Genomic DNA, 27,796 nt, shown 5'->3' with positions numbered 1-27,796 from the left:
AGGCACAAGTATTTGTTGGGACAATTTTTTCATCCTATTTTAAGGTTATCAGACAAATGATTCACCAGTTCCATGCCTGAGTCTGTGCTACTTCTTACATGTTCTAGCAAGACTGATGAACCTTCCTCTCCTTCCAGCCCCCCGAGGCCTGGCAACTTCTCAGCTACAAAGCTTTACTGTGTGTAGTTGCTACTTATGTGCAGATGTGGCTGAAAACAATTGAAGACTTTCCACTGGGTCAAAAACAACCTTCGCATCTACTGACACTTGTACCGTTAATGAAATCTCTGTGCCTTTCACAAGAAAAATAAACTGCAAAAAGACAGCCGGAGTCGTATTTCCAGGTGTCTAAAAGCTGGAAGATCTAAAGCATTCTTTAGAGATGGCTTGTCTTCAAAGTTAAAAAAGGTGCTGGCAAACATATCTTAACCCATGGAAAGGTCTCAATTAAGATATTGTTGAATGGAAACTACCATACCAAGGCACAATACAGGCTATTGCAGATGCTCTAAGGATATATTCAGGGCTTTGAGCAATCACAGAAATGTTTTATTCTGCACATTAAAAAAAAAAAAAAAAAGAGAGAGAAATTGTGGTAATAGTTGACTTAAAATCTGAAAAAAGAAACAATTTAAAGTTCTTCACTTCAACAAATCACTCACAAGCTACAAGTAAAAACTGTATATATTTTATAGTGGAAAGGACCTGTAACTTTTAGGCAGTATTTTAAGAAAATATTTTAGTAGAAATTCTAGCTTTTTATTAACACAAGTAAAGATGGACCTTCAAATCCCTTAATTTTTTTTCTAAATGATGTCATACAAAAGTACAACAAAACCTTTATTCCTCTACTGTAGTACAAACAGTACACCTCACTTATTCTGTTTGACTAATTCCCATTGTATTATCTTAAAACTTGATGTTAATAGGAAAATCTGGATATGGAAATCTCTGCACATGTAATGGAGCATGATCTTATTTTAGCTTTTTAGCTTCCCAAAGATCTATTATACTAATTAAGGATTTTTGATTGGCAGAAAGGAAGAATGGTGAAAGCATTCAAAAAACACCATTCCAGACTCTCTGCAGCCTCTGCATGACACTGTGTGGAATCACAGCAAAGTTAGCTACTTAGGTAGTGCTTCTCTAATATATTTAAGTATAGGCCAGACAGGGTTAGTGCTTTGAAAAAAAAGCTCTAGAGACCCATCATCCTATTAAAAGAAATGATTTGGTGATTTAAAAATTTAAAGAATTTTTTTTTTGACAATGGGCTGTTGTGATACGTTAAGGGTGTCTGAGAATATGTAAATGGTTATTAAAAATCACTTAGCTCTGTGCCGACATTAAGGCCAGTGTTAGACTCCAAGGATTTGTGTGAAACATGACTTTGACCTAGATTGTGCTACAAGGCTGTCTCCAACTAAGTCTGTGAAACATGATCATGTGTGAAAAAGGGCACTTATAGTTTAACGAAACACAGAGAAGAGGTACAGGGTTGCACAGCGCCTGGGCTCTTGTGGATCCCTGGACAACTAACCTCAATTTTTTTTTTTTTAATTTCTAAAATAAATATGGGACATTACATTTGTATTCTTTGGGAGTAATCAATTTCCATTTTCTCCTTTCCAAAACTCAGTGTCTAAAAATCTCCTGTCTTAAGCATAAAACTTAACCAGTCAGATGATAACAGGAGCGTAGCTGTAAGGGAGCAGGGGGCAAGCAAGTCAAAAAGGAGACTAGGTATTTAGCGCATATAATTAATGTAAGTTCCTTTTCCAGGTTAAGTATAGATGGCTGGGCCACTTTGATCAACATCAGGAAAATTTTGTCCCAAATTGATGGTATGTGACATATCACACCATGATTCCTTTGTCATGTCTGCATACAATCCCTCCCGAATGCCAAGAGGATTGCAGCAGCTTTAGGTTCATGGTGATTGCCTTCAATCTCATGGCTCCTTGTTAATGTTCACACATAATCATGAGCTCTTGTCTCTCGTGTTCCAACTCCTCTGGGGGTACAGGGCTGGCAGCAGGTGTTACTGTCACCTATCAATACTTCATTACAGGTATTAATACATACTACTATAAACACTGTAGTACAAGTTGTTATGTAGATATTAATATTACATAGATTAAGACGATAAAATGCTACATGCTTTACCGGCAAACATGCACACAATGTCCACAGAAGTAAAAACTGCCCTGAAAACCAAAGCTTGGGCAGTCCTCTCTCATTAAGCTGGGCCTTCAGAAGTTCACCGTTTCCACGATGCCACTTCCCACATGAGCCAAGCGGAAAACCCTAAATACAGTATTTGTAGCATTTTTTAGTTATTCAATTTGTTCTCGAAGATGTTCATACTTCTCCACTTTTCCCACAGCAGCCACTTCTAATGATGTTTCAATACTTCCATATTTCATGGTGACATCTGCCGTGGATGCCTGGTTCTCTTTCACAAATACCAGGTCCAGTTTGTATAATGAATTGTTTTGATCTTTTGTGTTTGTTCCTGGAACACTACCCAGTCCTTCTGGGTAGCATCATTTGATCACATTTCGCACAATCGCTTGCGCCTTTTGATTCCTGCGTCTTGCACCGCGGAACACTACCGGATGGTAACAGAATTATTTGTTTAAATAAAGAGTAAGGTTAAATTGCGACGGAAGGCGCACGGCAAGGACGTGCAGACAAAGCCGGCCCCGCAGCATCGCCACGGCCTGCACGGCCGCTGCGCGCCGGGCCCGGCGCTGCCGAGGCCGGGTCACCACACTCTGCGGAGAAGCTGCCCAGAGGGCACCGCGATCCCACACTCGCTCCCTCGGGGTCCGGAGCCCGCCCCGGCATCCCCGGCGTGAGGCGGGCCCATGCGGGGAGGAGGCAGTGCCGCGGGGCCCAGCCAGGGGCGAGGAGGAAGCGAGCGCGGAGGCAGCGGCGGGTGGTGGTTGGCCGGAGCTGCCTCGCCTGAAAAAGCTGCCGAGCAGGGAGGGAGCCGCGGGCTGATATCGCTGCGGCCCCGGTGGGGCGGTGCTGGCAGGGGGCACGGACTGAGCCCATCTTGGGAGCATGCGGCGGCGGGAGGAGGAGGGGTAAAGAGCCGTGGCAGCGCCTCCGCTGAGAGCTGACTCCGGGAGGAAGATGGAGCCCTTTCCTAGCGGTGAGTACCCGGGCGGCCGTCGGAGCCCGGGACGGGGCCGCGGGGCCTCCCGGCGGAGCCGCGTCCAGCGGGAGCTGCTTGCCCCGAGGAAAACGAGAGCCTTCGTAGTGTTGTTGCCCTCGTTGTTCGTGGCTTGAAAATTGTCTCAGGTTAATTAGGAATAGGTGTCTTGAACGACAGAGGTGAGAGGCGCTCCCTCTCTTTTTCGGCGCTGTTGCGCTTCTCACTGTCCGGCCGGGGTCTCACTGGGACTGGGAAGCCGGGGCCACTTGCACACCAGGTGTACACTCGCCATGTGTGGCACCACCGAAGGATCCTTATAGGTATTTGGAGTTCCTAAGCCGTCCTGATTCTGATGGGAAGTGGGAACCAGACTCGCTGTTCATGGCGTTTTCCTGATCGGGGCATTTTCACCAGAATTCTCACCCCTACCCCCCCACCCCCTCCTCCCCGAGCGGAAGGAGAAATAAAATACAGAAGTATAAGCGGTGTACGAGAAATATATATAATATATATTTCGGGGTGTTCTTGAAACCCAGGAAGCTTTCAGAGGTGCCCATGCATTGACAGAAGCGCTTGAAATTCCGACGTGGTTGCATATGCTCAGAGATAAGCATAAAGCAGCGTTTGCTGGCATCGTGATACAGCAGTGTGTGTGTGCATCCTGTGCTTGTGCCTGAATTGAAGCCATGTAAAGTCCGTGTTGCTTCTGCCTCTACTAATAGTAACGCGTTCTACCCGTCCAGGGCAGAGGAGGAAATGGAGCTCTCAGATCAAACTGAAACTGAAGTATGTTTGGTTAGATTCACAACCATGGCCAAATATGGAATTAGACAGTGGGTAAAACAACAGCCTTCCTGCTGAAAACGCAGCACTTTTGTTACAGGTGGGATTTGGTCTGTTAAATGACAAACATGTTGGATAGCCATCGCTAAAGTCTAAGGTGGAGTTTGCCGCATCGTGTTTTAAAAAAAACCCATGTGCTAAAAAATAAATTTTCTGTCTCATGGCAAGGGGGTTGGCACTAAATGATCTTTAAGGTTCCTTCTAATCCGTTTTGTGGTTCTATGAGCCATGTTGTGAATCTAGAAATATATCTTGATGGCCTTGCATTTCCCTTTCTTCAAACACACGAAATATCTCCTATCATTGCATGCTGCTGTTTGGGATCTGAAAGAAACTGAAGGTCATGAGCTCTGGACATATTTTGGTGGCATAACTAGCAAGAGAGACCTTTCCCTCCCCCCCCCTTTTTTTTTCCTCTTTGTATTGTCATGCTAAAATTACAGTTTTTACAAGCAGTTGATGTTTTGGTTCTCTAGTTAATCCTGGCCTTAGTGTAAGGTCTTTCAGCTACAGGCTATTTCAGTCACAGGGTTGTATTCTGCATTCTTGTATGCATCATAAAAGGAGCTTGTCTTTAAGAGTAATGCAGTTTGGGGGAGAATTTTATTTTGAAGTCATCTTGCTACGGCCATTCCTTTTCAAAGAGATGGAATGTTGTTTTAAATGTCTGTTTGACATAATGCTCTGGCTACATTGTGCAATAAAACGTTTTAAAAAATTCTGCTCCATGCAACTGGAAGAAATGGAACTGTGGGCTTTAGCATGTAGCTTTAAGGTACTGAGAAGCAATATTCATGCTCTGAGCTTCCTAATTTTGTTCCCTGAAATGAAAACCCTGCAGATGGTGATAAGAATGGAAGAAAATTTGGAGCTGAAGTTGGCCAGTAAGTGTCTTCCTGAAAACTGGCTCTGCTGGAATGGACACCACAGAGAATAAGCAAATATTGGAGCAAAAATGTTGGTCCTTATTTCTTATGATCCTGGGGCATGTTTGGTGCTCAATAGCAGCTGCAAAAATCTGAAGTGAAGAGGGTGCTTACATTATTGGCTTTTTGAATATAATTTTTGTTTTCATGCCTGGTGGTCTGGAACCTTTTGCAGGCATCAGTTTTCAGAAATAAACTGGATTTTTGTTTTGTCTTATAAAATACTTATGAGTTCTGTTTGTGAGTCTGTGTTGACTTCCTGTGCAAAGTGCTGTTTAAATTGAGAAGAAAGCATGCCTATTACAGGAAGCTTACAATATTGTACTTGTAGATGTCTCAGTTCTTTGGGGTTTTTACCCTTGTAAAGCATGGGGAAGAGGAAACAGACTGCATCTTTAGATTTTGCAAAAGCATTTTAGCTGGATTCAGAACTCTGATACCCATTGAGCAAACTAGCAATGAGACAAATTCTTGTTTTTCTTTGTGGAAATAGAGTGTTTCTGAATGAGTATGCATCTTAAAATAGACTTTAAGGCAGCAAATGTACTAAAGTGGATATAAATTCCAGCTTTTCTAGTGCAGTATTTGGTTGGATATTTTTTTCCTTAATAAAAGACACAGCCACGATGCATTTCAAAAGTCAAAGACACCCTTTCCTTTCCTTGAAATCCTAGTGGGTGTGCGTGTGCTGAACTCCTTGCTGTTTGAATAGCTTCTCCAGTGGAAATGCTCAGATAAACTAAATAAATTTAAGTGATTTTTTTTTTTTTTTTTTTTTTTTTTTTTTTTTTTTTTCCTTCTTCTTTTCTTCTTCCCTCATCCCTGCACTGTAAACTTAGCTTTGGACTTCTCTGAAGAGATCTAGGTTGTGTCTTCCTCCCTGCTTAGGAATTTAGGTGGAGGTGATGTATGAGGTCTGTAGCTCTGGAAGAACAGTTAATTGCATATTTATTTTTAGCGCTTGGAATCGCTGAGTTAATCATAGAATATCTCAAGTTGGAAGGGAACTATAAGGATCATTAAGTCCAACTCCCTGGTCCTCTCAGGACTACATAAAACTAAACCAAATAACTAAGAGTGGCATCTAAACATTTCATGATCTCTGGCAGGCTCGATTCCTTAACCCTATCCCTGTTCTAGTGACCAACCACCCTCTCAGTGAAGAACGTTTTCCTGATGTCCAATCTGCACTTCTCCTTGAAAGTTATGAATGCTGTAAAGTAGTAAATGTTCTAGAAATGGTTACTGGTAGGATTTTTTTTTTTTTTGAGATTGATTCCTCTGTTTTGTATGACTGATCTTAGTTTGAGATTTTCCCCTAAGAATGAATAATCAAAGTTTAATTAAAAGTTTATGGAATTTTTCCTTATTTGTTGCACAGAATTTTTCCCCCAAAGATGTATGGTCTCCCATTCCTTTGAATTCTGCTGTGAATCCATGAGCATAATTTATTTATTTTGACTAGTCATTTGTTACCTAAACAGTTTCACTAAAATTTAAAGGAACAAAAAAACAAGTGAAAGAAATTAAATACAAATTAAAGGGAATATGTAGTGTAATTTTGGACATCTCTATCTTGGACATCAGTACAAATTATTGTGCTTATTTTTTAGATTGTATGTGTTTCTGAAAGGTCATTTCATCATTTCCTGTTTAATACATTAAATACGTCACTTCTCTACTTGACACAGAAAAGAGAGGTGGAATTGAGCTATTACAGAGTTTCTCATTTAAGACAGTTGGCATGCATGAACTTGCAACTGCAGATGGGATAAGTTGTGAGGATCTTAAGTGCAAATAACATTCACTTTCACTGACATTCCTGAATTACTTTTATCCTTTTCATTCACAGCAGAAGCAATCTTTGATATTAATTATATGACTAAATTGATGAATAAATAAAAACACTCTAATGGAAAAAAAGGGGGGGGGTTGGAAAGTACAAATAAATCAAGTTAGGTGATGTTTTTTACAAAATGAAAATGTTATTTGCAAAGTCTAATTATTTAAGGTAGTTCCTGTTAATTCTAAAATATTTTTGTTCTTCTTGTTAATTTTGTTCAGTACAGAAGTGTATTGGAAGTTCCAGAAGCATATTCCTGTGTGCATAGCTTTAATTCTGTTGGGGGCAGCAGGCATGGCTTTGACTGCCGATGCTTTACAATGTTGTGTCATAGAGGAGAAGGGTGCCTGTTTGTCCTAAACTGTTACTCAGTCCTAAGCAACAGATTGAGTAATATTTTCTTTTTGTACAATGGTAGATAGAAAACAGGAAAGAGGTCTCCTCTTAATGTGTTTTTTTCTGCCCTGTGTTTTGCTTATCCTATCAGTTATTATGGGAAAAAAATACTGATTTAATCTGTTCCTGAGTGTGAGTTTTTCGTTGTCCAAGTGCATTGTGCTGGGTCGTAGTTTTCCCCAAGGCTAGGTTGTAGTATCTGTGCTTGTGTTCCTGTGTCAGCTCAGCTGAACAGGAACCTGTTTTTTCTAAGTGTTGGGTATGTGTTTGCTTTTACTGCTTCACTGTGAACTCCCTGCCAAGGAGTTCAGGCATTCAGAAGGAGAATTCATTAACTTAAAGAATGTCTGAAGATGAGAGTATAGGTGCTCCCTATTGATCGTTTTTTAGTATTTTTCCACTAAGCAGTTGGTCTTCCACTTGCAGAATGAAACCATGGAGTATCTGTGTGTTTACTTCATAAGTAAAAAACAATGAAAGCTTATGCTGACCTCAATATCTACCTATAAAAGTATTCCAGGACTGTCTTGTCATCATTTTTGGGAAGATAAGGTAAAGTTGAGCCACCAAGTTTCACATTGTTGGGTCTATGTGAATGTGTGCTGCATAAAGCCCTGTAACATAAAAATAATACAAACAAATAAAAGCAAGGATAAAACCACCTCTGTTTGTTTCACTAGTCAGCATACTTTTTTTCATATTAGACTGGCATTGGTGTAACAATTACATACAAAGAAGCTGAACTTACCTATATTTAATGCATCCTCTGATTAAAGGAATGATGAATTCAGAGAATTCAAGTTTTTCATCCTCTACTCAGTGATTTCAGAAAGTTCCGTGAATTTCCAGTTCTCCTGCACAATATTATTTTTCATTAAGTACAAAAGCAAAGATTGTGTAGAAGAGCAAAAACATTGATTTCTTTATGATTGGGAATAGTATTATTCCTTTATCTATCAGAGAAATATATGCTTGGCTGCTGCATATAGATTTCTGTCCAACAGTACCTTAAAATAAGATCATATTAACTTTTAAAATAAACCAGGGTCTTGTGTGATCTAGGTTTAATTGCCTCAAAGTATTTAAAGAGTATCTATGTACCTCTTGAAGTTGTGTTTTGATGACTTATGATACTGCCTTAAATAGTGGAAATATATTAACCTTAAATTGTAATAATCACAAAAAGATGGTGTGCGTTCTTGCACACAGAAAGATGGATACTCCTGAAAGAAATTTGGAGTACGGAGGGGAGGGAACGTGTCTGGAAAACTCATCCAGTTGATCAAAGACACAGGAATTTCAGGGTAATATGTTGTGTTGGGTTCTGCGCAGTTCGTGTCCCTAGGGCACAGCTGATCCTTTATTGCTTCATGAGTGTTGTCTCAAAATAAATGTTCACGGAGGATCTCAGAGCCCAGCTCTTCTTCTGTATATTCAAGGCATGCGGTTGTCTGTAGTAGCAGAGGTCTTCTTTACTACATCAGGTGGAGAGTGAAGAACTGGAATCCTGATTCCACTGAAACATGAGATGCTTTCAGTTAGCTGTTTTGTTTGTGTGGAAATAAGGTGAGTTTTGATTTTGGGATTTGTTTTTTATTCCGATCAAAACTCCCACCAAGATGTTTGGAGGAGTGTTTCAGTGTGCTTTACTAAGCATAACAGTGTGCAGAGAGCTTTCCTTTGGTTGTAATCACTGTGACATTGAAGAAATGTGTTCTCTTAACTGGAGTTCTTGTGTAACAATGCTTTTACCACAGTGCCACTGACTTTTATGGAGAATTGATTGTGTTCAAAACTAAGAATGTGCGTAATTCAGCTACTGTTCTAGGGCCTAATAGTGATTTTTATTTAAGCCTTTCTTTTGTGTACAGTTTCTTCACTAACAGTGAGCTGGTAGCACATTAGTAAAACCACTTTTACTAATTTTCATGCATGAAAAACAAAAGTTCTGGACTTCAGCAAGACTTGTGTTAGAGGCCAAAATGCTTTGATATGCTTTAGAGGCCTCATACGACTGACCTGTAAACCATTACAAGAGAGCAACAAAGAGTAGGTTTTTAGAAAGTGGGGCTGTGAATACATGTATAAACTGTCAGTTGCTCTCAAAACCTGTGATTTTATCATTGGTGGGGATATTAATGAGGCTTTAGTCTCTCTTTTGGAACAAAGGGGTAATCATAAGTGTGAGTCATTGAATGATTTACTTTTGTCATTTAGATTTAGTTTAGTCATTTAGATTTTGCAAGGGACCTCCTGAAAAATGTCTGGTATCTGAGTGCCCACCCCCTCCCCAGTGATGGTTGTTATGATGATAATTCAGAGCTGAAATATGATATGAGGATAAGGTTTTGTAGCAATCTAGATTTCAGTATGTCTTAGGCTATCAGGCAGACACACTGCCACTTCTTTATAAATACCATTTATTGTATTATGAGACTGAGAAAAATGTAGATAGATGTATTTTTGATTCCGTTAAGATGATACAAAACTTACTGTGTTCAGGATCATAGGCTGTAGCCTCTAGCCATTGTTGCTTTCTGTGAACTGGACTCCCAGTTACGGAGCACTGAACATGCAGTGTGTGCTTGTGACCTGCAGATGGTTTGGTATTGTTGGAGTTGTCAAGTGGATATTAAGTAACAGTAGTAATTCAGAATGCATGTTGAGTTGCCTCTGTAGACAGCGTTCAAGACAAAAGGATATGAGTCTATTAATTTATTGCTAAAAGCTAACAAGAGAACAAAAAGATTAGGCAAGCATCAATTTGTATATAGTCTGTCAAGTTCTATACCTAACTGTTAGTTATGTTTCAGAAAACCCTAAAAAAATTTTTTTCTCAGAACAGCTGGTACCAGCAGACAGATGTTTTGCATTCTCAGCGATGATGAACGAGGTATTTATCAGACATTAAATTAATGGACAGGTGTTGTGAAGAGGATAATCAGCAGTTCTGAATATGGGAGTTGAGAAGCTCAAGAAATCTGAGACACGACTTCCTGTGTGTCTCTTAAGATTCAGGACCTCTTCATTAGACCCCTGTGGTTAAATGTATTATATGATTTTAATTCCAAAACATGCCTTTGGTAAGATTGGAAGCAGGAAACTAAAACAGCCATATTCTATAATTAAAGCCAGAAGCTTCTTTTCTATCCCATTTTTGTTCAACTGGTGGCTGAGGATTGAACAGCTTCAACCTTGTGGAAAGTTTTCCTTTTCAGTAGTATCCAAAGAGGAAAATTTAATTTACAACTACTTCCTCCTGCCTTCCCTCCACTTCCCCTGCATTTTCTCTTAGGAAACTTAACTGGTGCCAGATTTAAACTTGAAAATATATGTTGATGTGAACAGACATGATATATATTTGTTGGATATCAAAATCCACACTAACCTTGATTTGGTTAGCCTTAAGTTCTCCTCTTATTTCCTCATAGCTCCTTATAGCTAATGGACAACACCTATCCATTGATTTCATGTCTGATAAATAATTATGACAAAATAAGTTATGAATTTTTACCAGTTGTATAGGTGGAGTATTCAGTAAATGATCTACTCCCTTTTTCCTGTTCTATGATATTTTCTTTTTGTTGATAACATAGAAGGCTCCATAGGAGCCTGGCTATTTACGTTTAAATCTTACTGGTAAATGGTGAAATGTAATTGATCCATGTAGTTCTTCAATCTGAGGTCCTGACAAACAAAATGCAATGGTACTTTGCTTAAAAGTCAGGAAGAGACTTTCAGAGAACCTTTTAGAAGCACCCAACACTAATAAACACTGACTTCCTTGAAATTACACTCCTTGCTCATGTTTCTTATGGCAACTTCAGATAAGAGAGGGTCTTAAAATACATAATCACATATAGTTCTAATTTCCATTATACAGTGAATTGGCAGGGTTTTCTTCCAGTCTGTGCAGAAGCTTGTCACTGCAGTATTTCTCTCACATTCGTTTTTAAAACCCACATAAACAAGTAAACAGCAGAAGTTGATCTTGGAGTATAGCTTGAAGGGGAGAGTGAACTTTTAAGGCTTTGAACTTGAGTTCCCTTGTGTAGTTTGGAGTGGAAAGCAAAATTTGCCCTTCTTTGCAGTACAGGAAAATCTGTTCATTTTCAGGTAAGGAGGTTTTTTTGAGAAAGAAGGGTTTTTTGTTGTTTTTTTTTTTTTCCCCCCCAAAACCAGCATCTGTTTTGAAGACCTTTTGTCTGTCCAGTAGAAGTCATGATATATGCTTAACTATACAGATTCTTCTAAACCTCTACCAGTTATTTTTATCTTGAAATCAAACCTTTGCAGAGTGGCATATGTGCTTCATATGTGCATTGTGAGTAGATGTTAGGTACTGTCTGCCTTTTAAGACTATTTATTAAAAGAGTACTTATTAAAGAGTATAAGAGTATTTATTAAAATCATATAGAGTCATCATATCTGCTTGCATGTAGGTGTTGACACTACAAAAAGCAACAGACCCTCTTTTGTTTTACTGGAGTCTGTATGCCTTTTTTAAAATTACTTTTTTTTTTTTTTTTTAGTTGCCCTCAGCATATAAAAGTATATATAAGTGTATATGTGTCCAGTTTTCGTCTGGTCTACATAGGCATTGCATATTAAAAATATGCAATGCATATGTAGTCTTGCTGCCTAGTGGGAATTAAGAACTTGCTCTTGGCTTACCTGTTGCTTTTGTTCTGTCTCTTAAAAGCAGGCAAATCCCATGGCAGTGCTTCATATTGCCTAATACTTCTTCATTTGTTTTTTTTTTCTTTCTTTCATTGGATTTTTTTTTTTAATTTGGTCTGAATTCAGTAATTTGAGAGAGAAGAATCATGACATCTGTCTTGTAGCAGCCTAACCTTTCTTTTTCCCCAGAAGTATTGGTCTCCTGTAAAGGTTCATAAAGTAAGGTTTAACACATTTAAAATAATTGCAGGCATGAAAATTGTTCCTAAATGCAAAGACTTGTGCTTTACTGTAAGCGGCTGTGTATTAACCCTTTTGGTTGGCTATAACAGTAAACTTCTGCTTAAATGTTCTTGTTGTAGGTAAACCCTGATAGGCAGCTAATCCCTGTGTAGCATCATGCTTAATTCCGTGCAGCAGGGTGGGGGAAAGAATCACAAGGGTAAAAAAAGGGAAGAGTCAGGAGATGAAGATATTTTGATAGGGAACACAAAAGCTGCGTACACACAAGCAAAAAGAAGCCCCAGCTCCAAAGTTGTAGGTGAAACCATGGTGAAATGAAGGCAAAGGGCTTTCCAGTAGGACTTGTGAGTTCTGTGACATTCCAGTGGATTGCTTTCTCTTTGTTAGCTGAGAAAAAGGTTATAACTGTTTTCTTACTGCACTCAGATGCAGGCTTGAAATTACATGACTGACATTGTGTACTGTCCTGCCTTAGCTAGAGCAAATAATTTTTTTGTGTAGAATTGAATTATTTTTTTGCTCAGAAGGAACTTATAATGTGTGGAATGAGGGTAACATGGTAGAGAAGAAGGAAATGTTTAGTAAGAATCTTAGCATAACTAATGTGTTTGTGGGCATGGGCTTTGTTTGCTGAACAAGCTTGTTGGAAGAGATAAGATAAGCTTTTCTTCATTCCCTCCAAACACAGAATTTTTAATGGATGAGTTGGAGACAGCCCAGGGTCTAACAGTGCAGGAAGTAATTCACATTGTAGAAGGAAGAGCTAAATTGATATGACAGGGAGTAATAATCATAAACAAGTTCTTGAAGCATGCTGAAAAGATTATAAAATTAAAGGGCAGCCTTGTAAAAAAATCACTGCTTTCTTCAATTCAGTAATTTTTAATGTCTGATGTGATGTATCTGTTGATACTTACCCACAAGAAGAAATAGTGTAATGCAATATTTAAGTGTTAATACAGTGATGTTAATCACTGCTTCTACAGGACACAATTCTGCAGAAAGTTTTGAAAATATGAAGATTTTTACTTGTTTTACTCTTTACTTATGTTTTACTTACACACTGTTCCACTAACAAAGTACAGTATCTTTCAAAAATTAGATTGCATAAATAAATCTTCAGGGTTTTTTTTTTTTTTTGCCTGTAAACGTATGAACTCAAATTTGAGCATGTCTTGAATTTAAGGAGTTGTGCTTGTCTTCTACAAGATCCATGCAGGCACTCTTCAGTGTTTTTATGTTGAGTTCTGGGTCCAGAAATGCCATGAGTAATTTGCTTTCATGAAGACTTTGAATAAATGTAGCTTTTTGCTTGATGTTCCTCCTCACACTTCCTTTCCTCTGTGGCAGGGAGGATAGGACTAGAAATACCACTGTTTGCATGACCCATGAAAGCTTGAGGTTTTAGTTAGTATTTTGGATAGGTTTCCTGATAATACTCAGACATTGGCATGTAAACATCAACAGCCTGTGCCAGTACCTTTTTACACTTTCTGCGAGTGAATTTCTTTGTCCCAAAGAGCAAGCAGGTGGCAACAGGGATTATTTACTATGTTGTAACACAATTGTCTGTGAGAAAAATTCAACAAAACTGATATAACTTCTGTGGGGTGATATTTTAGAAGGACAGAAAAGCAATTTTTAAAAAATTGATATTTGTTAGTTAGGTATTTTTTCCACTTCAAAGTTTTGGTTTTTTTTTAATTGCTTCCTCCAAAATTTTGAGGCGTTTCTTTTCAAGCAGACAAGAAATACGCAGTGACAGAGCAGGGAGAGCTGGCAATTAGAAGAGCTAAGTGAGTCTTGTATCTTTGCATGGAAACCAAGGTAAGGATGGAGGTAGTTAAGAGTTTGTGACTGTCACAAGGTTTCAGAATAAAGAACTGCACTAATTAATGCTGTAATTAACTACAGGAGTGTTAACTGCTCCTGGAAATAGGTGTACAGTCCTACAGTGAATCAGTGAATGTAGTGCTCAGAGGACAAGTTGGAAGAGCTTGCTCAAATTTTTAATTATTTAATCTTCTGCTTGGTTGCTGCAGCTGGTTGTCCAAAACTGTTATTATAAAAGGAGAAAAAGAGCACAGAGGAGGATGGAAAACAAAGTGGTGTCTGGATTATCCTGAGCACTGGTGTCTGGGAAAGGATGGTGGGATGTGCTGAGGGGGTGATGTTCCTTCTGTTAGAGGAAGTGGTGAGTTGGGTGGGGAAATCAGCCCAATAATGTTCAGAGGGATGTTCTGTGAGTTTTAACAGCTAGGAATACAGTATGGCATCAGCAAATAGAGATGGTATACAGATTGTACAATTTACTTAATTAGATCAGATTTATAGAATTTATACCTAATATTAGAAGTCGCCATGCTAAGCAATTATTTATCGAATCATAGAATCATTTAGTTTGGAAAAGACCTTTAGGATCATGGATTACAACCATTAAACTAACGCTGGAAAGTCCACCACTAAACCATGTTCCTTAGTGACACATTGATGTGACCTTACATACGTCAAAGGATGATGACTCCACCAGTTCCCTGGCCAGGCTGTTCCAAGGCTTGATAACCCTTTTGGTGAAGAAATTTTTCCTAATATCCAATCTAAACCACACTTGGTGAACTTGAGGCCATTTCCTCTTGTGCTGTCATTTACTACCTGAGAGAAGAGACCAACACCCACCTCACTAACCACCTTTCAGTCTCCAGTTAGTGGAGAGAAGCTAAGTCACTTGCAAAATTCCTGTCCGGCTTAACTGTGGTTTGTGTTTTGATGTGGTTTTTGGTTTTCTCCAGAACGTGTAATTGAAATCTGGTGTAAAAATGGGAATTCAATATATTGTGTGGGGACTGGCTTAAAGTTAAGTAACTTAACTCACCATTTTCACTCTAAATTTTTCCATGTTATTTCAAGTCACTTAGATTTAGAGTAGTTTACCCATTGAAAGAGTAAACAAGAAAGAAATATCCTAAACCAGATTTAACCAAATAAGAATTAAATTTAGAAGATATTAAATCTCTATACTGACCTCAGTTCCTTCATTGTGAACATTCAGCAGTGGCTCTGTGAGTTGATGAGGTAATAACTTCAACCAAAGTTCTGCTTTGTTTTTATCCCTGTGAAGAGAAAGTGCTTACTTATAATCTTTTTTTTTTCCAGGAGTAACAGCAACTGAATGTGTTTAAGTTACACTTCTCTAGGAGTTTTGACCCCAAGCCCATACAGTAACTCAGACTCTCTAAGAACTGGTTATAGAAATGTAAATGGGAAAGTTGCCTCCAAACTCTGGCTTTTGTTTTTCAACAAGAAATTAATTTTAGACTTCCATTTGCTTGTTTCTTTTTTCTTTTAAATAACCTACTCTTTACCCATATTTGATGTATTTGAACTGCAGAAATCTTTATGAACACAGCCTGGGTGTTTTCATGCAAGTTTTAAATTGAACAGCTACAAAGGCAGAGTAGCTGAAAAGTGGAAGTGTCAGTTACAGATAATTTTCTGAGTATTTTTCTTGGTCTTAGCTGGACTTTACATATAATGAAATTGGAAAAATGGCTCTATGGGCCAGAAAAAAAGGATCCACAAACACAAGATGCTGCATGAATGTTTTGGGAGAAATTTGAGGACACCGAAATATCTGCTACATAGAGGAGAGTGCAGATGAGATGCTGTTTTCACTTGGACTGCTGAGATTCAAAGTAATTCCTCCCAGAAAAGATCATTGGTGAACTATCAACTAACACCTTTATGTCTTTTTTAAATCTCTGTTTTATAAAAGAGGAGAGAGGCCTATGTCTTTAAGAGCTGGTATCATTAGACAGCTGTTGTTAAGCACAGCCTTTGATTTTATTTTTCTATTGTCTACATCAGTGATTTCAGAAATCAGATTGTTGAGACCTGTGGGAAGATAAGTTTGTGGTACTTACTCTACAACTTCAAGACCTATTGAGCCACTAGAAGCCTTTTGTGTTCAGTTAACTTTTGCTCAAACCTCTAAGTGCTGCTTCTGACTTAACAGCTGTCACTGAAGGTATCTGCTCTTACTGCAGCCTGACCTACAGGCCTGCATACTAAACCTTTAGGCCAAGGGTTGCCCTGGAGCAACTTACTCTAAGTGCAGCTTAAATAAGAGCAGATATCTTTAGAGGAATTACCTCAATCCTGAAATAGATTAGAGAGTTTATGAACTAGGGAAAGCAATTTTAAATGTGTTAGATGTTCTTTTTTGTAGAATGCTGCTTACTCAGACTGTCCAGGAGAGCTTATCAGCAATCAATGAATGAAAAATTGAAAATTAAGTTCTTTCATAAGTAAATACCTCTCAGACAAAATCATACAGCAATTCTCCTGACTGTTTATAAGCACAGGTCTGATCAACTGTTACTGCCATTTTCTACTTAGTGTATAAAATGTCTACCTTTTTTTTCTTGCTTGATTTCAACATTTTTGTTCCTTTTTTTTTCTTGTCAATCTACAGCAACCACTGTGTGCAGATTTTGTCTATGCTAATGTACACAATTCGTCAAGGAAAAATAAGACACTAGACTACACCAATTAACAGTTCATACAAAATGAAAATTTAATCCTAAAGAATGGTTTAGGTAGTAGCAGGGAGCCTGCAGTGTTGGGAATAATTGCATGCTGAGCATGAAATATTTCTAGCAAATAAACTACAAAAACTTTCCAAGACTGTCTGTAGCATTACTGATACTACTGAATGTTTATTTTTCGGTGCACCTCTTTTTTTTTGTACGCAAGGGTTGTGAAATATGGCTTCAGATTCATAGTTTTTTGCTTTTGGGGGGCATGGAATTGCATGTAAAATCTGTCTGATTGATCCTCACTTGTTTTGCATGCCTGTGACAACAACTGTATTGCATAGCTCCAGTCTGGGTCCAGTCAGTACTGTACTCCTACTGTTAAATTTTCTGACTGAGCAGAGATGGGAGACAGTTCTGCTTCAGAAGTAACTTTAAAGATGGTCTGCTTTCGGATGTCAAAGGTAATGCAGCTTCTATGTACTCATACTCAGTGTCCCGGTGGATTGAGAGGCTTCAACCCATAGTTCTGAACTGGCCATGAACATTAAGATGACAGTCATTTCTGCATATGAGTACATCTGTTTGTTTATTCTGTTTGCTTAATTGTGTTTTAAAATTTAGGTTTTATATTAATACTCAATGGTGAGAAAGCCTGGATTTCCTTTTCCTAGCTGCTGATGCTTCAACAGTGAATTACAGTTGAAAGGTTAAATACCAGTATGGTTGCTTTTAGCCAGTTGATTTAAGTGTCTCGTGTATAATTGTTCAGATTTTGAAGTGCTTGCCTGAGCAAGCGACCTGTCATAAGCCTTATTGCAGAGCTGAGGTTATTTCTGATTTGACCAGTAGGTTTTGAAATTGCAGTAACACAGAAAGCAGCTCTGTATCTGCATTCCAAACAAGGCTTTTGCTAGCAGGAGGTTTTTTCATCATAAGTGCTTATTTGTAGACTGAGCATTTACTGGCATATACTGCCAGAGATGAATCAATGCAAGTTATTTGTATTCTTTGAGAATTTTATGGTAAAAAATTAGATGTCACCTAGTGATGAGATAATGTCACCTATGTGTTCAAATCCTGTGGCAAATATAATACAGCATATAGGACATAATAGATATATATGGATTTGAATGGTGCCTAAATAAATAGGGAAGCGGGACTCTGAAAAACAAAAAAACATATTGCGTCAATAATCTGTTGGGGGTTTTACTCTTGAAATACTTATTTTCCACAAAACTAGTGATACAAAATACTGTTAGTTTTCTAAGTTGTCACTTCTGTTTCTTGATCTGTGGTTCTTTTCTCATTTCATTTGCTGAAGTAGTTAAGTAGGGTAGAATGTTTCTTCCTTCTCTGCTGGATTTTTGAAACTAATTTCTGTCATATTAGGTTATGCAATCCATAAACAGCATTAGTTAAAGTTTCCAGCCTTATTTCATCTTTAGGTTTAGAAAGATGAAGTTTATCTCTAAGAAAATATTAACAATTGATGTTTCAAGTGTGCATTTTCAAAATCTACCAATTCAGATGTTTAGCTGTCAATTAAACTTCTTTCCTGGCCATTTTATTCCTTATCTGTTAAAAAAAAATCTGATAGACAATTGTGTTTTATCTATACCACCTGGCTGTTTTTATTTCTGTTTACTTAAACTCTAGTGCTGATCTGCAGTAATAAAACCCCATAACTAGTGGTGTTTGGAACTGGTGATTTTTGGTCTCCATTGAAGAAGTGATTGCACTCTCTGAAATATATATCACCTTTTGGATTTCCAGTGTAGTATTTGGAACCAAATTTTCTTCAAAATGCCTTTGTATGCCAGTTTGAGTATCTGTGACAATTAATCTATTTTGACACTCCCCTTTGGGCTGCCCATTGCTCTTCTCTCCTCTCAGACAACTTAGAAACAATAAACAGGACAATAGTTGTGAGTGAGAACAGATTGTAAGATTTGGAGCAAGTCTCAAGCAATGAGTCCAGCACAAGGTGCCCAAATAACAGTGCATGTTCCCTTCTGTCTTCTATAGAAACATTAATTTTTGGCAGTTTGGAACTGGGGTGATTGATCTGGTGCTTCCTGTAAAGTAGAATTTGTGAACTGGCATTAGTAAGAGCAGAACCCAAGTATATATTCTGTTAAAATTATATTTTTACTACATAACTCAGCATAAATAAATAGATTTAAGTTATATGTGGAAGTTTGGCCAATGCTGAATTTCATTTAAAAATCCCCCAAACTTAAAAGAGGTGACTGAATACCATATGATATGTTGCTTTTCCATAGTAGCACTTCTGAAATTTTAGATAGGACAATTTGAAGATTTGGTGTATTAAACATTACTGTCTCTACCCTCTTCCTGTTTGAGGTTGAAGATGCAGATTTGCATCAGACAGTTCAGGAAGAAAAGTGTAAACCTTTAATAGTGTTTCCAAATTCTTAGTTCCTCAGATATCCTTAAACACATTTTAGATGACTCTTTAATATGAAAAATGACAGTTTTGTTTCTACAGTCAAGTCCAGTCTTTCTAGGAAAAAAAAGGATCGTTAAGTTTTTTTTATTTTTTAATAGTGACAGCATTAATGGTTTGTGCATTTAAAATACTGAGATATTTTAAATTTATATAGAAACTAATAATACAAGCATGTCATCTTTCTGAAAGCTTGTTGAATATTCATTGTACTTTTCTCCTGTGGCTTGTTTTGTTCCTTCTTGCATGCACACTGTACAATGCAAGTGCATCTGGTTTTAAATGAGTCTCATATTTCACCTTGTTCTGGTCACTAGCTTGACATGACTACAGACATAAGAGATGTGTGAAAAATTTCACTAAGTAGGTATATTTTCGGTTTTCTCTCTCATAAATATAGATGAGTACTGTACTGTGAATGTCTTAATCTTTTCCCTAAAATAACAGATTCTGTAGCAGGTACACCTATTTGCAAACTTTATAGAGCCATTTCTGCACAAATCATACTACCTCTTAAAGGCAGTGCAACTGTAGCAGAAAACTTCAATACACTTGTCATGGCTAATAGGTTCTTTTTAATTTGTGCTGTTTCTAGTTGCATTTTTTTTCAGATACAATGAGAAATTATTATTTCACTAAGCAAAATATAAATTTTAAGTTACAGTGAAAGCATTTTTTTGATATCTAACTTTCAACCTTTTTTTTTTCTTCTTTTTCGGGGAAATAGTTACACTAAATTCACTGCTTTTGATACAAGAGAGGGCAGTTATTCTGTATGTGTCATTATTTTTGCAGAATTCCTTCACTGGCTCTTCCAAGTGACATTCTGTTAGTACTGACAAGAGCTAAACAACTTAAAGAGTGGTAGCATTTGTTCAGTTTTGTGTCCATGGCTATGTGTGACCTGCTTCAGTCGTGGCTGCCACATTCTTTTCTGCTAGTCCCAAAGACCAAGTAAGGGAGAGAAGGTCAGGTTTCGTGAATTCTAACCAGTCTTACTATTTTTGCTGATGAATTAAACATACATACGAGCATTCATTTCTCTGCTTGGAGCATGCTTACATGCAATACACAGAATATTTTCAAGTGCTCAAAAGTGCTTCAGATATTTCCTCAGAGTCCTGGAAACAAGGAATTTTATGCTGTTTGCTAAACATTAACAGCATAGAACTAATTCTCCAGTTCTTAAGTGTTAGTGCAGCCTTTGTTCTTCTAGTTTTAGACTGTGTCAGACAGTATATGTGCCCAATAGCATCTTCTCCTCCAGCTCACTTTACCATCTTGATGGCAAGCTCATTCATATATTTGGGCTAACATACTGATCTTAGTACCCATGCTGAAACCTTGCAAGTGTTTCACTGCTACTTCTAGCTGAGGTGCATTTAGACAGGTACATGAAGATAAAAAATATCTTTAAAGGAAAAAAAATCCATCTTGGAGTTTCTTTTTGCCCTGCTGGATGGCCTTAGCCAGAGCAGCAGGGCTTTTAATAGGAGCAAATTTATGTGGTTTGTTTATGGAATTTGCTGTTTTGTCAGCAGCTGCTTCTGCCAAAAAGAGGGCCAATGCTTTTAAATTTGGACATAAAAGTTATGTATGCAAAACAATATTATAGCTCTTAATAGCCAATGGCATTGTTAAACATCTGTTCCTGAAATCATTGGGCAAAATTATTCTTTGACATACTATCAGTGATTTGCTTGATAGCAAAACAAGTAGTTGGCTCACGGTTTTTCTGTTTTTTCCTGAACCACAAGGCATGAATGTCTTGTTTTGGGCAGGCTTAACTCTGCACCTTCTCTCCTATTATTTATATGCAGCTGAAGTAGTTTACATTCAGTGAGAATCAGTTTTTATTCCAGTTGGTTGCCCCACCTTATACCCCTTTACGAGTTTGGTCTGGCCATGGGTTTTGCTCCTTTTGCTGGTACATGCAACCCAATAGTTGTTTTGCTCCTAGGTTATTCCAGAATTACAGAAAGGTTCTCACTTATTTAAGCGAGAATATAATTGCTTCAATGTGTCAGGTGTTACTGTAATTCCTCTAACATTTTTTTTCAGTTAAAATATTTTATGATATCTTACCACTATTTTAAGATTGTATTGTGGTGAATTTCAGTCTCAGGAAGCAGTAACTGTCTGTCTGAATTGAATAGGATTGAATAGGATTTTTAGGGTTTTTTTTTAGTTTTGGCCTCTTAATCAAAATTGAGAAATTGAAAAATAAAATGCCTTTGAGCATTTTCTGTCTATCTTTTAAAAAGAAATTAACTCAATAGGTCACTTAGATCCATATAAGACTTTTGAGTATTGAGATTTCTGCTCTGAGGTAAAATATCCTGACATGATAGATATAGACAAGAGACTACCGATTTTGTTTTGCAAGGGAAAACAGTAAATACTTCTAGAACTAAAAAGAGATATCAATAGCATTACAGGAAGATACTGTCTCTGAAATATAAAGGAATAATTTCTTTCTGTATTCTGAAGAATATTTATAATGGATTCCAAAAATCAAACATCGTGAGATATTTTGTTGTTGCACACACTAAAATTCAGAACATTGTGTTGTCTATTAAACTTCAGCAAAAAGCTTACATTCTCCTCCTTAATGAGATTGGACCTCTTCAGACAAAATAAATACTGGGAGCAAATGCTAGACTACTGTTTTACTTCAACATCTGATTGTTCCTGTAGGATCATGTTTCATACTGAACATGAATATTGTGTGAGTATTGTGGTGAAATTGCTTCATAAGTTTAAGGACTAATTTGTGGGAGGTATAGAAGTGAAGAGTATGTTTTTTAGGAACAAGCTGTGTTGGTTGCCTTTGTGTCTTTAAGTCATGCCACTCTATACCGTCTGCGTAGGTCACGTTATCAAAGCCTATGGGGATTACTTTGTCAAAACTGCAGTACATACTGTAAGCTCATTGTACTGTTGTCTTGGCGCAAGCTGCATTTGAAGTTCACATCTTAAGCATTCTGTCCTCTTCACAGAAAATAATAGACCCAGCTTGTTACCATACCTGAATATTGTAATGAGGAGATGGATCTTGCAATGGACTTTTGGGAATCTGTCCTATAGGAGGCAGCTCTAAAGAAACTTTTCAGAACCGTCAGTTTGAGAAAATACCTGCCTTCCTTCCTTTTCTCAGTATAAGGAAGATTAGTTTTCTGGATTTGTCAGTCACGTAGTAGTTAATCTCACATCTTTTCTCAGAATTGTTTCTAACTGTGAGTATTCATTTTATTCACCATTAAATGTGAAAATAGATGACATATTGGGGAAGCTGTTTAAAATCTCTTGCTTTCAGAATAAAAATTTGTGGAAGAATTGTGCAAAAGCACTTTTGTTTGGGTATGTTTAAGCTTTTAGGCGATGTATGTGAAAGTTTAAGCTCTCACCTTTAGGCTCTTAGCATTTCATTAGGGCTATTTAGAGAGCTGCAAGACTCACTTCCAAGACTTTTCTCTTTTACCTCCTTGTTTAGTCTCACACTAGACTTGTCTTTAGCAAATATTTAGATTCAAGTTGCCATGCTTGATGGCAAATGGCTTTTGTAACACATTTTAGCAACTCAGAGCAGTACTTCCGTTACTGTGGACTGGTGTGACCACAAATGTCTCTGTCATGCCAGAGGCTGCCTCTGCAACCTCTGGCATGACAGTGGTAGTTCACTGGAACCGTGGAAGTTCTTTCCAGGTTAATTTTCCTACTCCTGAATTTATAATAATTTATCCTGTGTTATATTTGGAATATGAATTAATCTGCTTTGTATGTGTTTTACAATGGGAATGTTTGCTGCTTGTCCATACATGATATGAGAGATGACAGTGAAATCTGACGCTTGCAATCATGCTCCTCAAGCTGCTCCTTATTCCTTGTGGCATGTTTCAGTTTAGGAATACTGGATTTTTCCCCTTCATGTAGCTGTTTAGTTCATATTGTAACAGCTCATGGATTAAAATTGAAATGTCATAAAAATTCAATTCGCTCATACTGTCATGTTTTCAGTGCCAGTGAACCAGCAGGAAGCAAAGAGTTCAGAGTTTATCTGAGTGATAAGTTTTAAACAAATTTTCTATGGTTCATCTCCTAAAAATGTGTTCTGTGAATAAAGAAAATTATAAAAGAATTTTATATCAGCATAAATAGCTCTGGTCTATTGGTATATACTTGGTTTGTGTTCTTTCCACTGGAGAGTAGTAGTCTGGTGATGCTTAAGATATGTAGTAAAGTTTTGTTCTTACAGATTTTGATTGCTTCCAATTTGTGCAAATATTTCTGTAGAAATTGCCTATAACTGTTGTTTTCATAGAAATTGTCTCTAGGTATTAAAATTGTGAATTGTCTTGAAGCTAACTTCTAGTTTGACTTTTCTGTCTTAGTTTCAGTTTGAGATTTTTTAGTATAATTCTTTTTGACTGAAAAAGTTGTTAGTACATGCATGTGACTTTGAAAATATTGTCTTTAGAAGTAACTTATTCTCTAATAAGTTCCTCAAAAAGCAAACTGTTCTCTAAACCTCAGAGCTGATGAAACCCACTTTCTGCTAGATTCATGCACTTTATCTTTCTCCTCCTTCCCTCTGCAGTGTCTCCCCTGTCTTCTACCTCTTTCGCTGGCCATGCAGCTGCACATGCCATGGCTGGGGTTGGAGCTGTGTACTGATTGACTGCTACATTTTGGAGTGGTTAAGATGTGAGTCTTAATACCTGCCTTTTCTACATAGCAGATGTGAATTTGGGTGTCTTCTACCAGCAGCTGGTTGTTTTTGGGGTGGGATTTCATTGGAACTTGAAGAAATTTGGTCTTGAGTCTGTTTTCAAATTTCATTGAAGCTAATCAGGTTTCGAAAGCAACCAGCAGAGGGGAGTAATCAAGAAATTCTGTTAAAAGTTATAGTGAATTCTTGATTAACTGTTCTTGGGGAGAGGAATTGTAAAAGAGTTTCTACTGCACAATACTTACTTTCTGCATTTTTTTCCTCCACTAGTTTGCCTGTGTGTTTTCACTTCTAATTTAACTTAGCTTTCTGTCCTCTCAATTATGTGTGGCCCCAGTCCGACATGCAAGTACACGTGCTCCAGTGTAGAGGCCATGGTGCTAGACCACAGAATGCAACCACAATCTGAAGGGCTGGCATATGAGCACTCTACAGGGAAATGCCATAAGAATAGAAAATTCTCGAATTTGCTTTTGTCTAGAGCAGATGGCTTCCTGAAGTCTCTTCCAGCCTCAGGTATCTTGTGATCCTCCGATCCTATTCCTTCTTAGAGCAGGTAGATCCAAGTTTCACCAAACTCCCTTCTTTCATACATTACTATATCTCCTGTTCAGGTTGACTGAATTTTCTGGGGAAGGATTTTTTATTTTCTTTTTACCTTATTTTAAGGCCTTTTCATTGCTACAGCTACTGACACTCCAGTTTTTCTGAGTTTGTGGCCTTGAAACAGGAAGTCCTGATACATTTAGCGTGAATGTTGAGTAACTTAGTATATCTAGTTTGAAAATATTCTTGCCATCTTTTCTTTAAAATGTTTTATTTTCACTTTTGAGATTTTCAGACATATAGAAACTTGACTTTAACAAAATGAAAAATAAAATAAATGATACATTGGAAGAACAGTTATATTCTAGGTTGTTTATAGATTGGCAAAATGTACATTCTTGCCAGAAATTAATACAAGTTAGCCTACTTTATAGTAAGTTTACATCCAGAGCAAAAATCAGCTTTCTTCTTCTGGAGACAAATAATGTGGAAGATAGAGGTATGATATGAATATTTTCAGTTGACTGTAGACAGGCATGTCTGAAAGAGATTAGGTTAGTTTCTGAACCCTTGCAGTAGGGCAAAAGTATTGTCTAGTCCCTTGGATAGAACCTCTGAGTGGAGACCAATTAGCTAAAAGATAATTTTTTGCATAAATAGTGGAAGATATGATCAGGAATTTGATCAAAATGTAACTGCATGTTATAAAACTGTGATTTTAAAATTTGGTATGAATTTAAATTCCTCATTTATATTCACTGGTCCATTGTCTATTAAGGACAAATTTTATCAAGGCAAACAGTCTGATTTGTGCTGGTTTGACTTCTTAGATGCATGGATTGTTTCAAGGATTGTATGAGCTAGATCTTAAATGAAGATGTCAATTGGAGGTATGATTTTCATACTTCTGTTTTTGTTTGAGAAATATTTTTATCTTTTTTTGCAATGTTTCTGAAAAATTAAGTTTAAAAATGTCTAATGAGTGTTTTATTTGTGTGGCTGCCATTCCACTGGTAGATTTTCTCCTCTGCTAAAGAACTCAAAAAGTAGCATATTTGAAACACTTTTAGAACTGTATTGGCTGTTGTGCTTTACTGTGCAACATAAGAAATAATCCAACTTGAAGAATTTAATTGAGTACAAATATAGTTTACTGGAGTAGAGGAAATGCAGCCAAGCCAGTGACATCAATGGACTGGGAGAGCAGTGCAGGTGGTCTAGCTGACCTCCAGTTATGTGTAGGATCCTTTTGATTATGCTCAAGGAAAGCATCCGTTTGAAGATACTGAAAGCAAAATTAGTGTAGGCAGAAAAGTGTAGAAATATTTACAGGAAACAAACTTAGGAGAAAATGGAAGAGATCTTGATGGTATATACTGTAAAGACGTTTCCCATTCTGTAATTGGGTGAAATATCTTTGAGGTGTTAAAATCAAGCCTGTTGTTTATGATGTAATATATGGTCATTTCGTTTTCAGATCGAATCCAGTTACCCAGGAATATGATTGAAAATAGTATGTTTGAAGAAGAGCCCGATGTGGTTGACCTGGCAAAAGAGCCTTGTTTACATCCACTGGAGCCTGATGAAGTGGAATATGAACCAAGAAGCTCTCGTCTCTTGGTGCGTGGCCTTGGAGAGCATGAAATGGATGATGATGAAGAGGATTATGAGTCATCAGCAAAGTTGTTGGGGATGTCTTTCATGAACAGGAGCTCAGGTCTGCAGAATAACATGTCTGCATATAGACAAAATCCAAATGGATCATGCTCAGTTCCCTCTACAAGGACCATGGTGGTTTGCACAGTTGTTTTTGTGATTGCATTTTCATTAATAATAGTGCTTTATCTTCTTCCCAAGTGTACATTTACCAAAGAAGGCTGCCATAAAAAAAATCATACAATGGAACTAATATATCCTTTGGCAGCCAATGGAAAACTGTTTCCATGGGCCAAAATTAGACTTCCTTCTGATGTTGTACCGCTGCACTATGATCTTGTCTTGCAGCCAAATTTAACTATTCTGAAATTTACAGGCTCTGTAAAAATAGTGGTCAACATCCTCCATGTAACTCGGAAGATTGTACTTCACAGCTCAGGACTTAATATCACCAAGGCAACAATTACTTCAGCACAAGGGCAGCAAGCAAAGCCAGTTGAATTCCTGGAATATCCATTGCATGACCAGATTGCACTTATGGCTCCAGAGGCCCTCCTTGCACAACAGAATTACACTGTTGACATGGAGTTTTCATCTAATTTATCAGACACCTACTATGGCTTCTACAAAATTTCTTACAAGGATGAGAGCTCTAAGCAAAGGTATGCCCACTAATACAGCTTCTCTGTTGTGTCACTTCTAGATTGTGCTTTGATAACAGAAGTAAAAAGGTTGCTTTTTTTACTGGACATTTTATACAACTTACTCCTGAGAAAAATCAGTCTTTTATCTCTTGATTAATCTGCCTGAAAAATGTCTTTCATGGATGAGTTCCTTAAGTCAGGGCAGCCTCTCCTACAGTGAAATGTGCTTCAGTGTGGAGGTTGTAGGTGGTTATAGAGTGGCTTTTTTTGGTTTGTTAAATTTTTAATTTCTCTCTTTGGAAATTCTTCCCACATTTTTTGAGCCCTTGAGTCTTAAGGCAGGGACTGAGGAAGCAAAGTCTTGTCCTCATAGAAAGAGGCCAGGTTCAAGACCATTAGAGGAGCCCAGTGGGGCCCAGAGGGATGCATCACACAGTCGTAAGGGAACTGAGAGATGCCATTGCCAAGATGCTCTCAATTATATATGAAAAAGTCACGGCAGTCAGGCAAAGTCTTACATGACTAGAGAAAAGGGAAACATCACACTTACAAAGACTAAATTAGTGCTTTTTATCAAGAAGTTTATTGAAAATTGCCCCTTCCTCCCCTCTTCAGATGGGTCTTATGTTGGTCATGTACTTAAGAGTGTTCATGCCTTTGTGGGCAAGTTATTGTCCATTCAGGTCTTCTAGAAACGGTGTGGTGCAGTAAAAAAGAGACAGGAAGAGCAGTGTGGGTCAGCTAAGCAACCTATTGCAATCATTAAAAACATATATTCCCAAGAAGTAAGCAGATGCAAGAGTGCAGTGGCAAGTGTAAAAGGCAGAAATTACCTAGATGATTGAAACTCAGTGGATTTTTTTTCCTATTCCGATGTAGCTGCAGCTTTCTTTTCTGTTTGTATTTACTGTAGTAGAAAGAGAATGCTTAATTGTTCACAGAGGAAAAACATGACCTGTGAGTAATTTTTTGAGGTTTTTTTCTCTCTTCAGTCCAGTGCTATGTGCTTTTGTTCAGGAACAGGGTGTTTTAACCTGTATGTTGAACATGTTTTAACCTGTATGTTTTTCACTTAATCCTTTCCAGATAACTCTTTAGTGATTACATCATTTCCATTGCCTTGCC

The 27,796-nt window shown here is 37.7% G+C and overlaps 1 protein-coding gene across 2 annotated transcripts in view; it reads left to right on the top strand.

Annotated features, from left to right (window-relative positions):
- The first annotated feature begins 2,938 nt into the window (after window positions 1-2,938).
- The window catches only part of LNPEP (leucyl and cystinyl aminopeptidase), a 49,675-nt gene continuing 24,817 nt past the window's right edge, over window positions 2,939-27,796 (top strand). The window contains exons 1-3 of one of the 2 annotated variants that reach the window (XM_050987018.1): window positions 2,939-3,160; window positions 25,202-25,261; window positions 25,849-26,689. In XM_050987018.1, the coding sequence (XP_050842975.1) occupies window positions 25,243-25,261; window positions 25,849-26,689 (860 nt within the window). In that variant the 5' untranslated portion in view covers window positions 2,939-3,160; window positions 25,202-25,242. The remainder of the gene's footprint in view (window positions 3,161-25,201; window positions 25,262-25,848; window positions 26,690-27,796) is intronic. The other variant, XM_050987017.1, reaches the window with a different exon arrangement.

Source organism: Serinus canaria, chromosome Z, assembly GCF_022539315.1.
Source record: "Serinus canaria isolate serCan28SL12 chromosome Z, serCan2020, whole genome shotgun sequence".
In the NCBI taxonomy this organism is placed as follows: domain Eukaryota; kingdom Metazoa; phylum Chordata; class Aves; order Passeriformes; family Fringillidae; genus Serinus; species Serinus canaria.
This window is presented reverse-complemented; position numbering and strand designations above follow the sequence as displayed.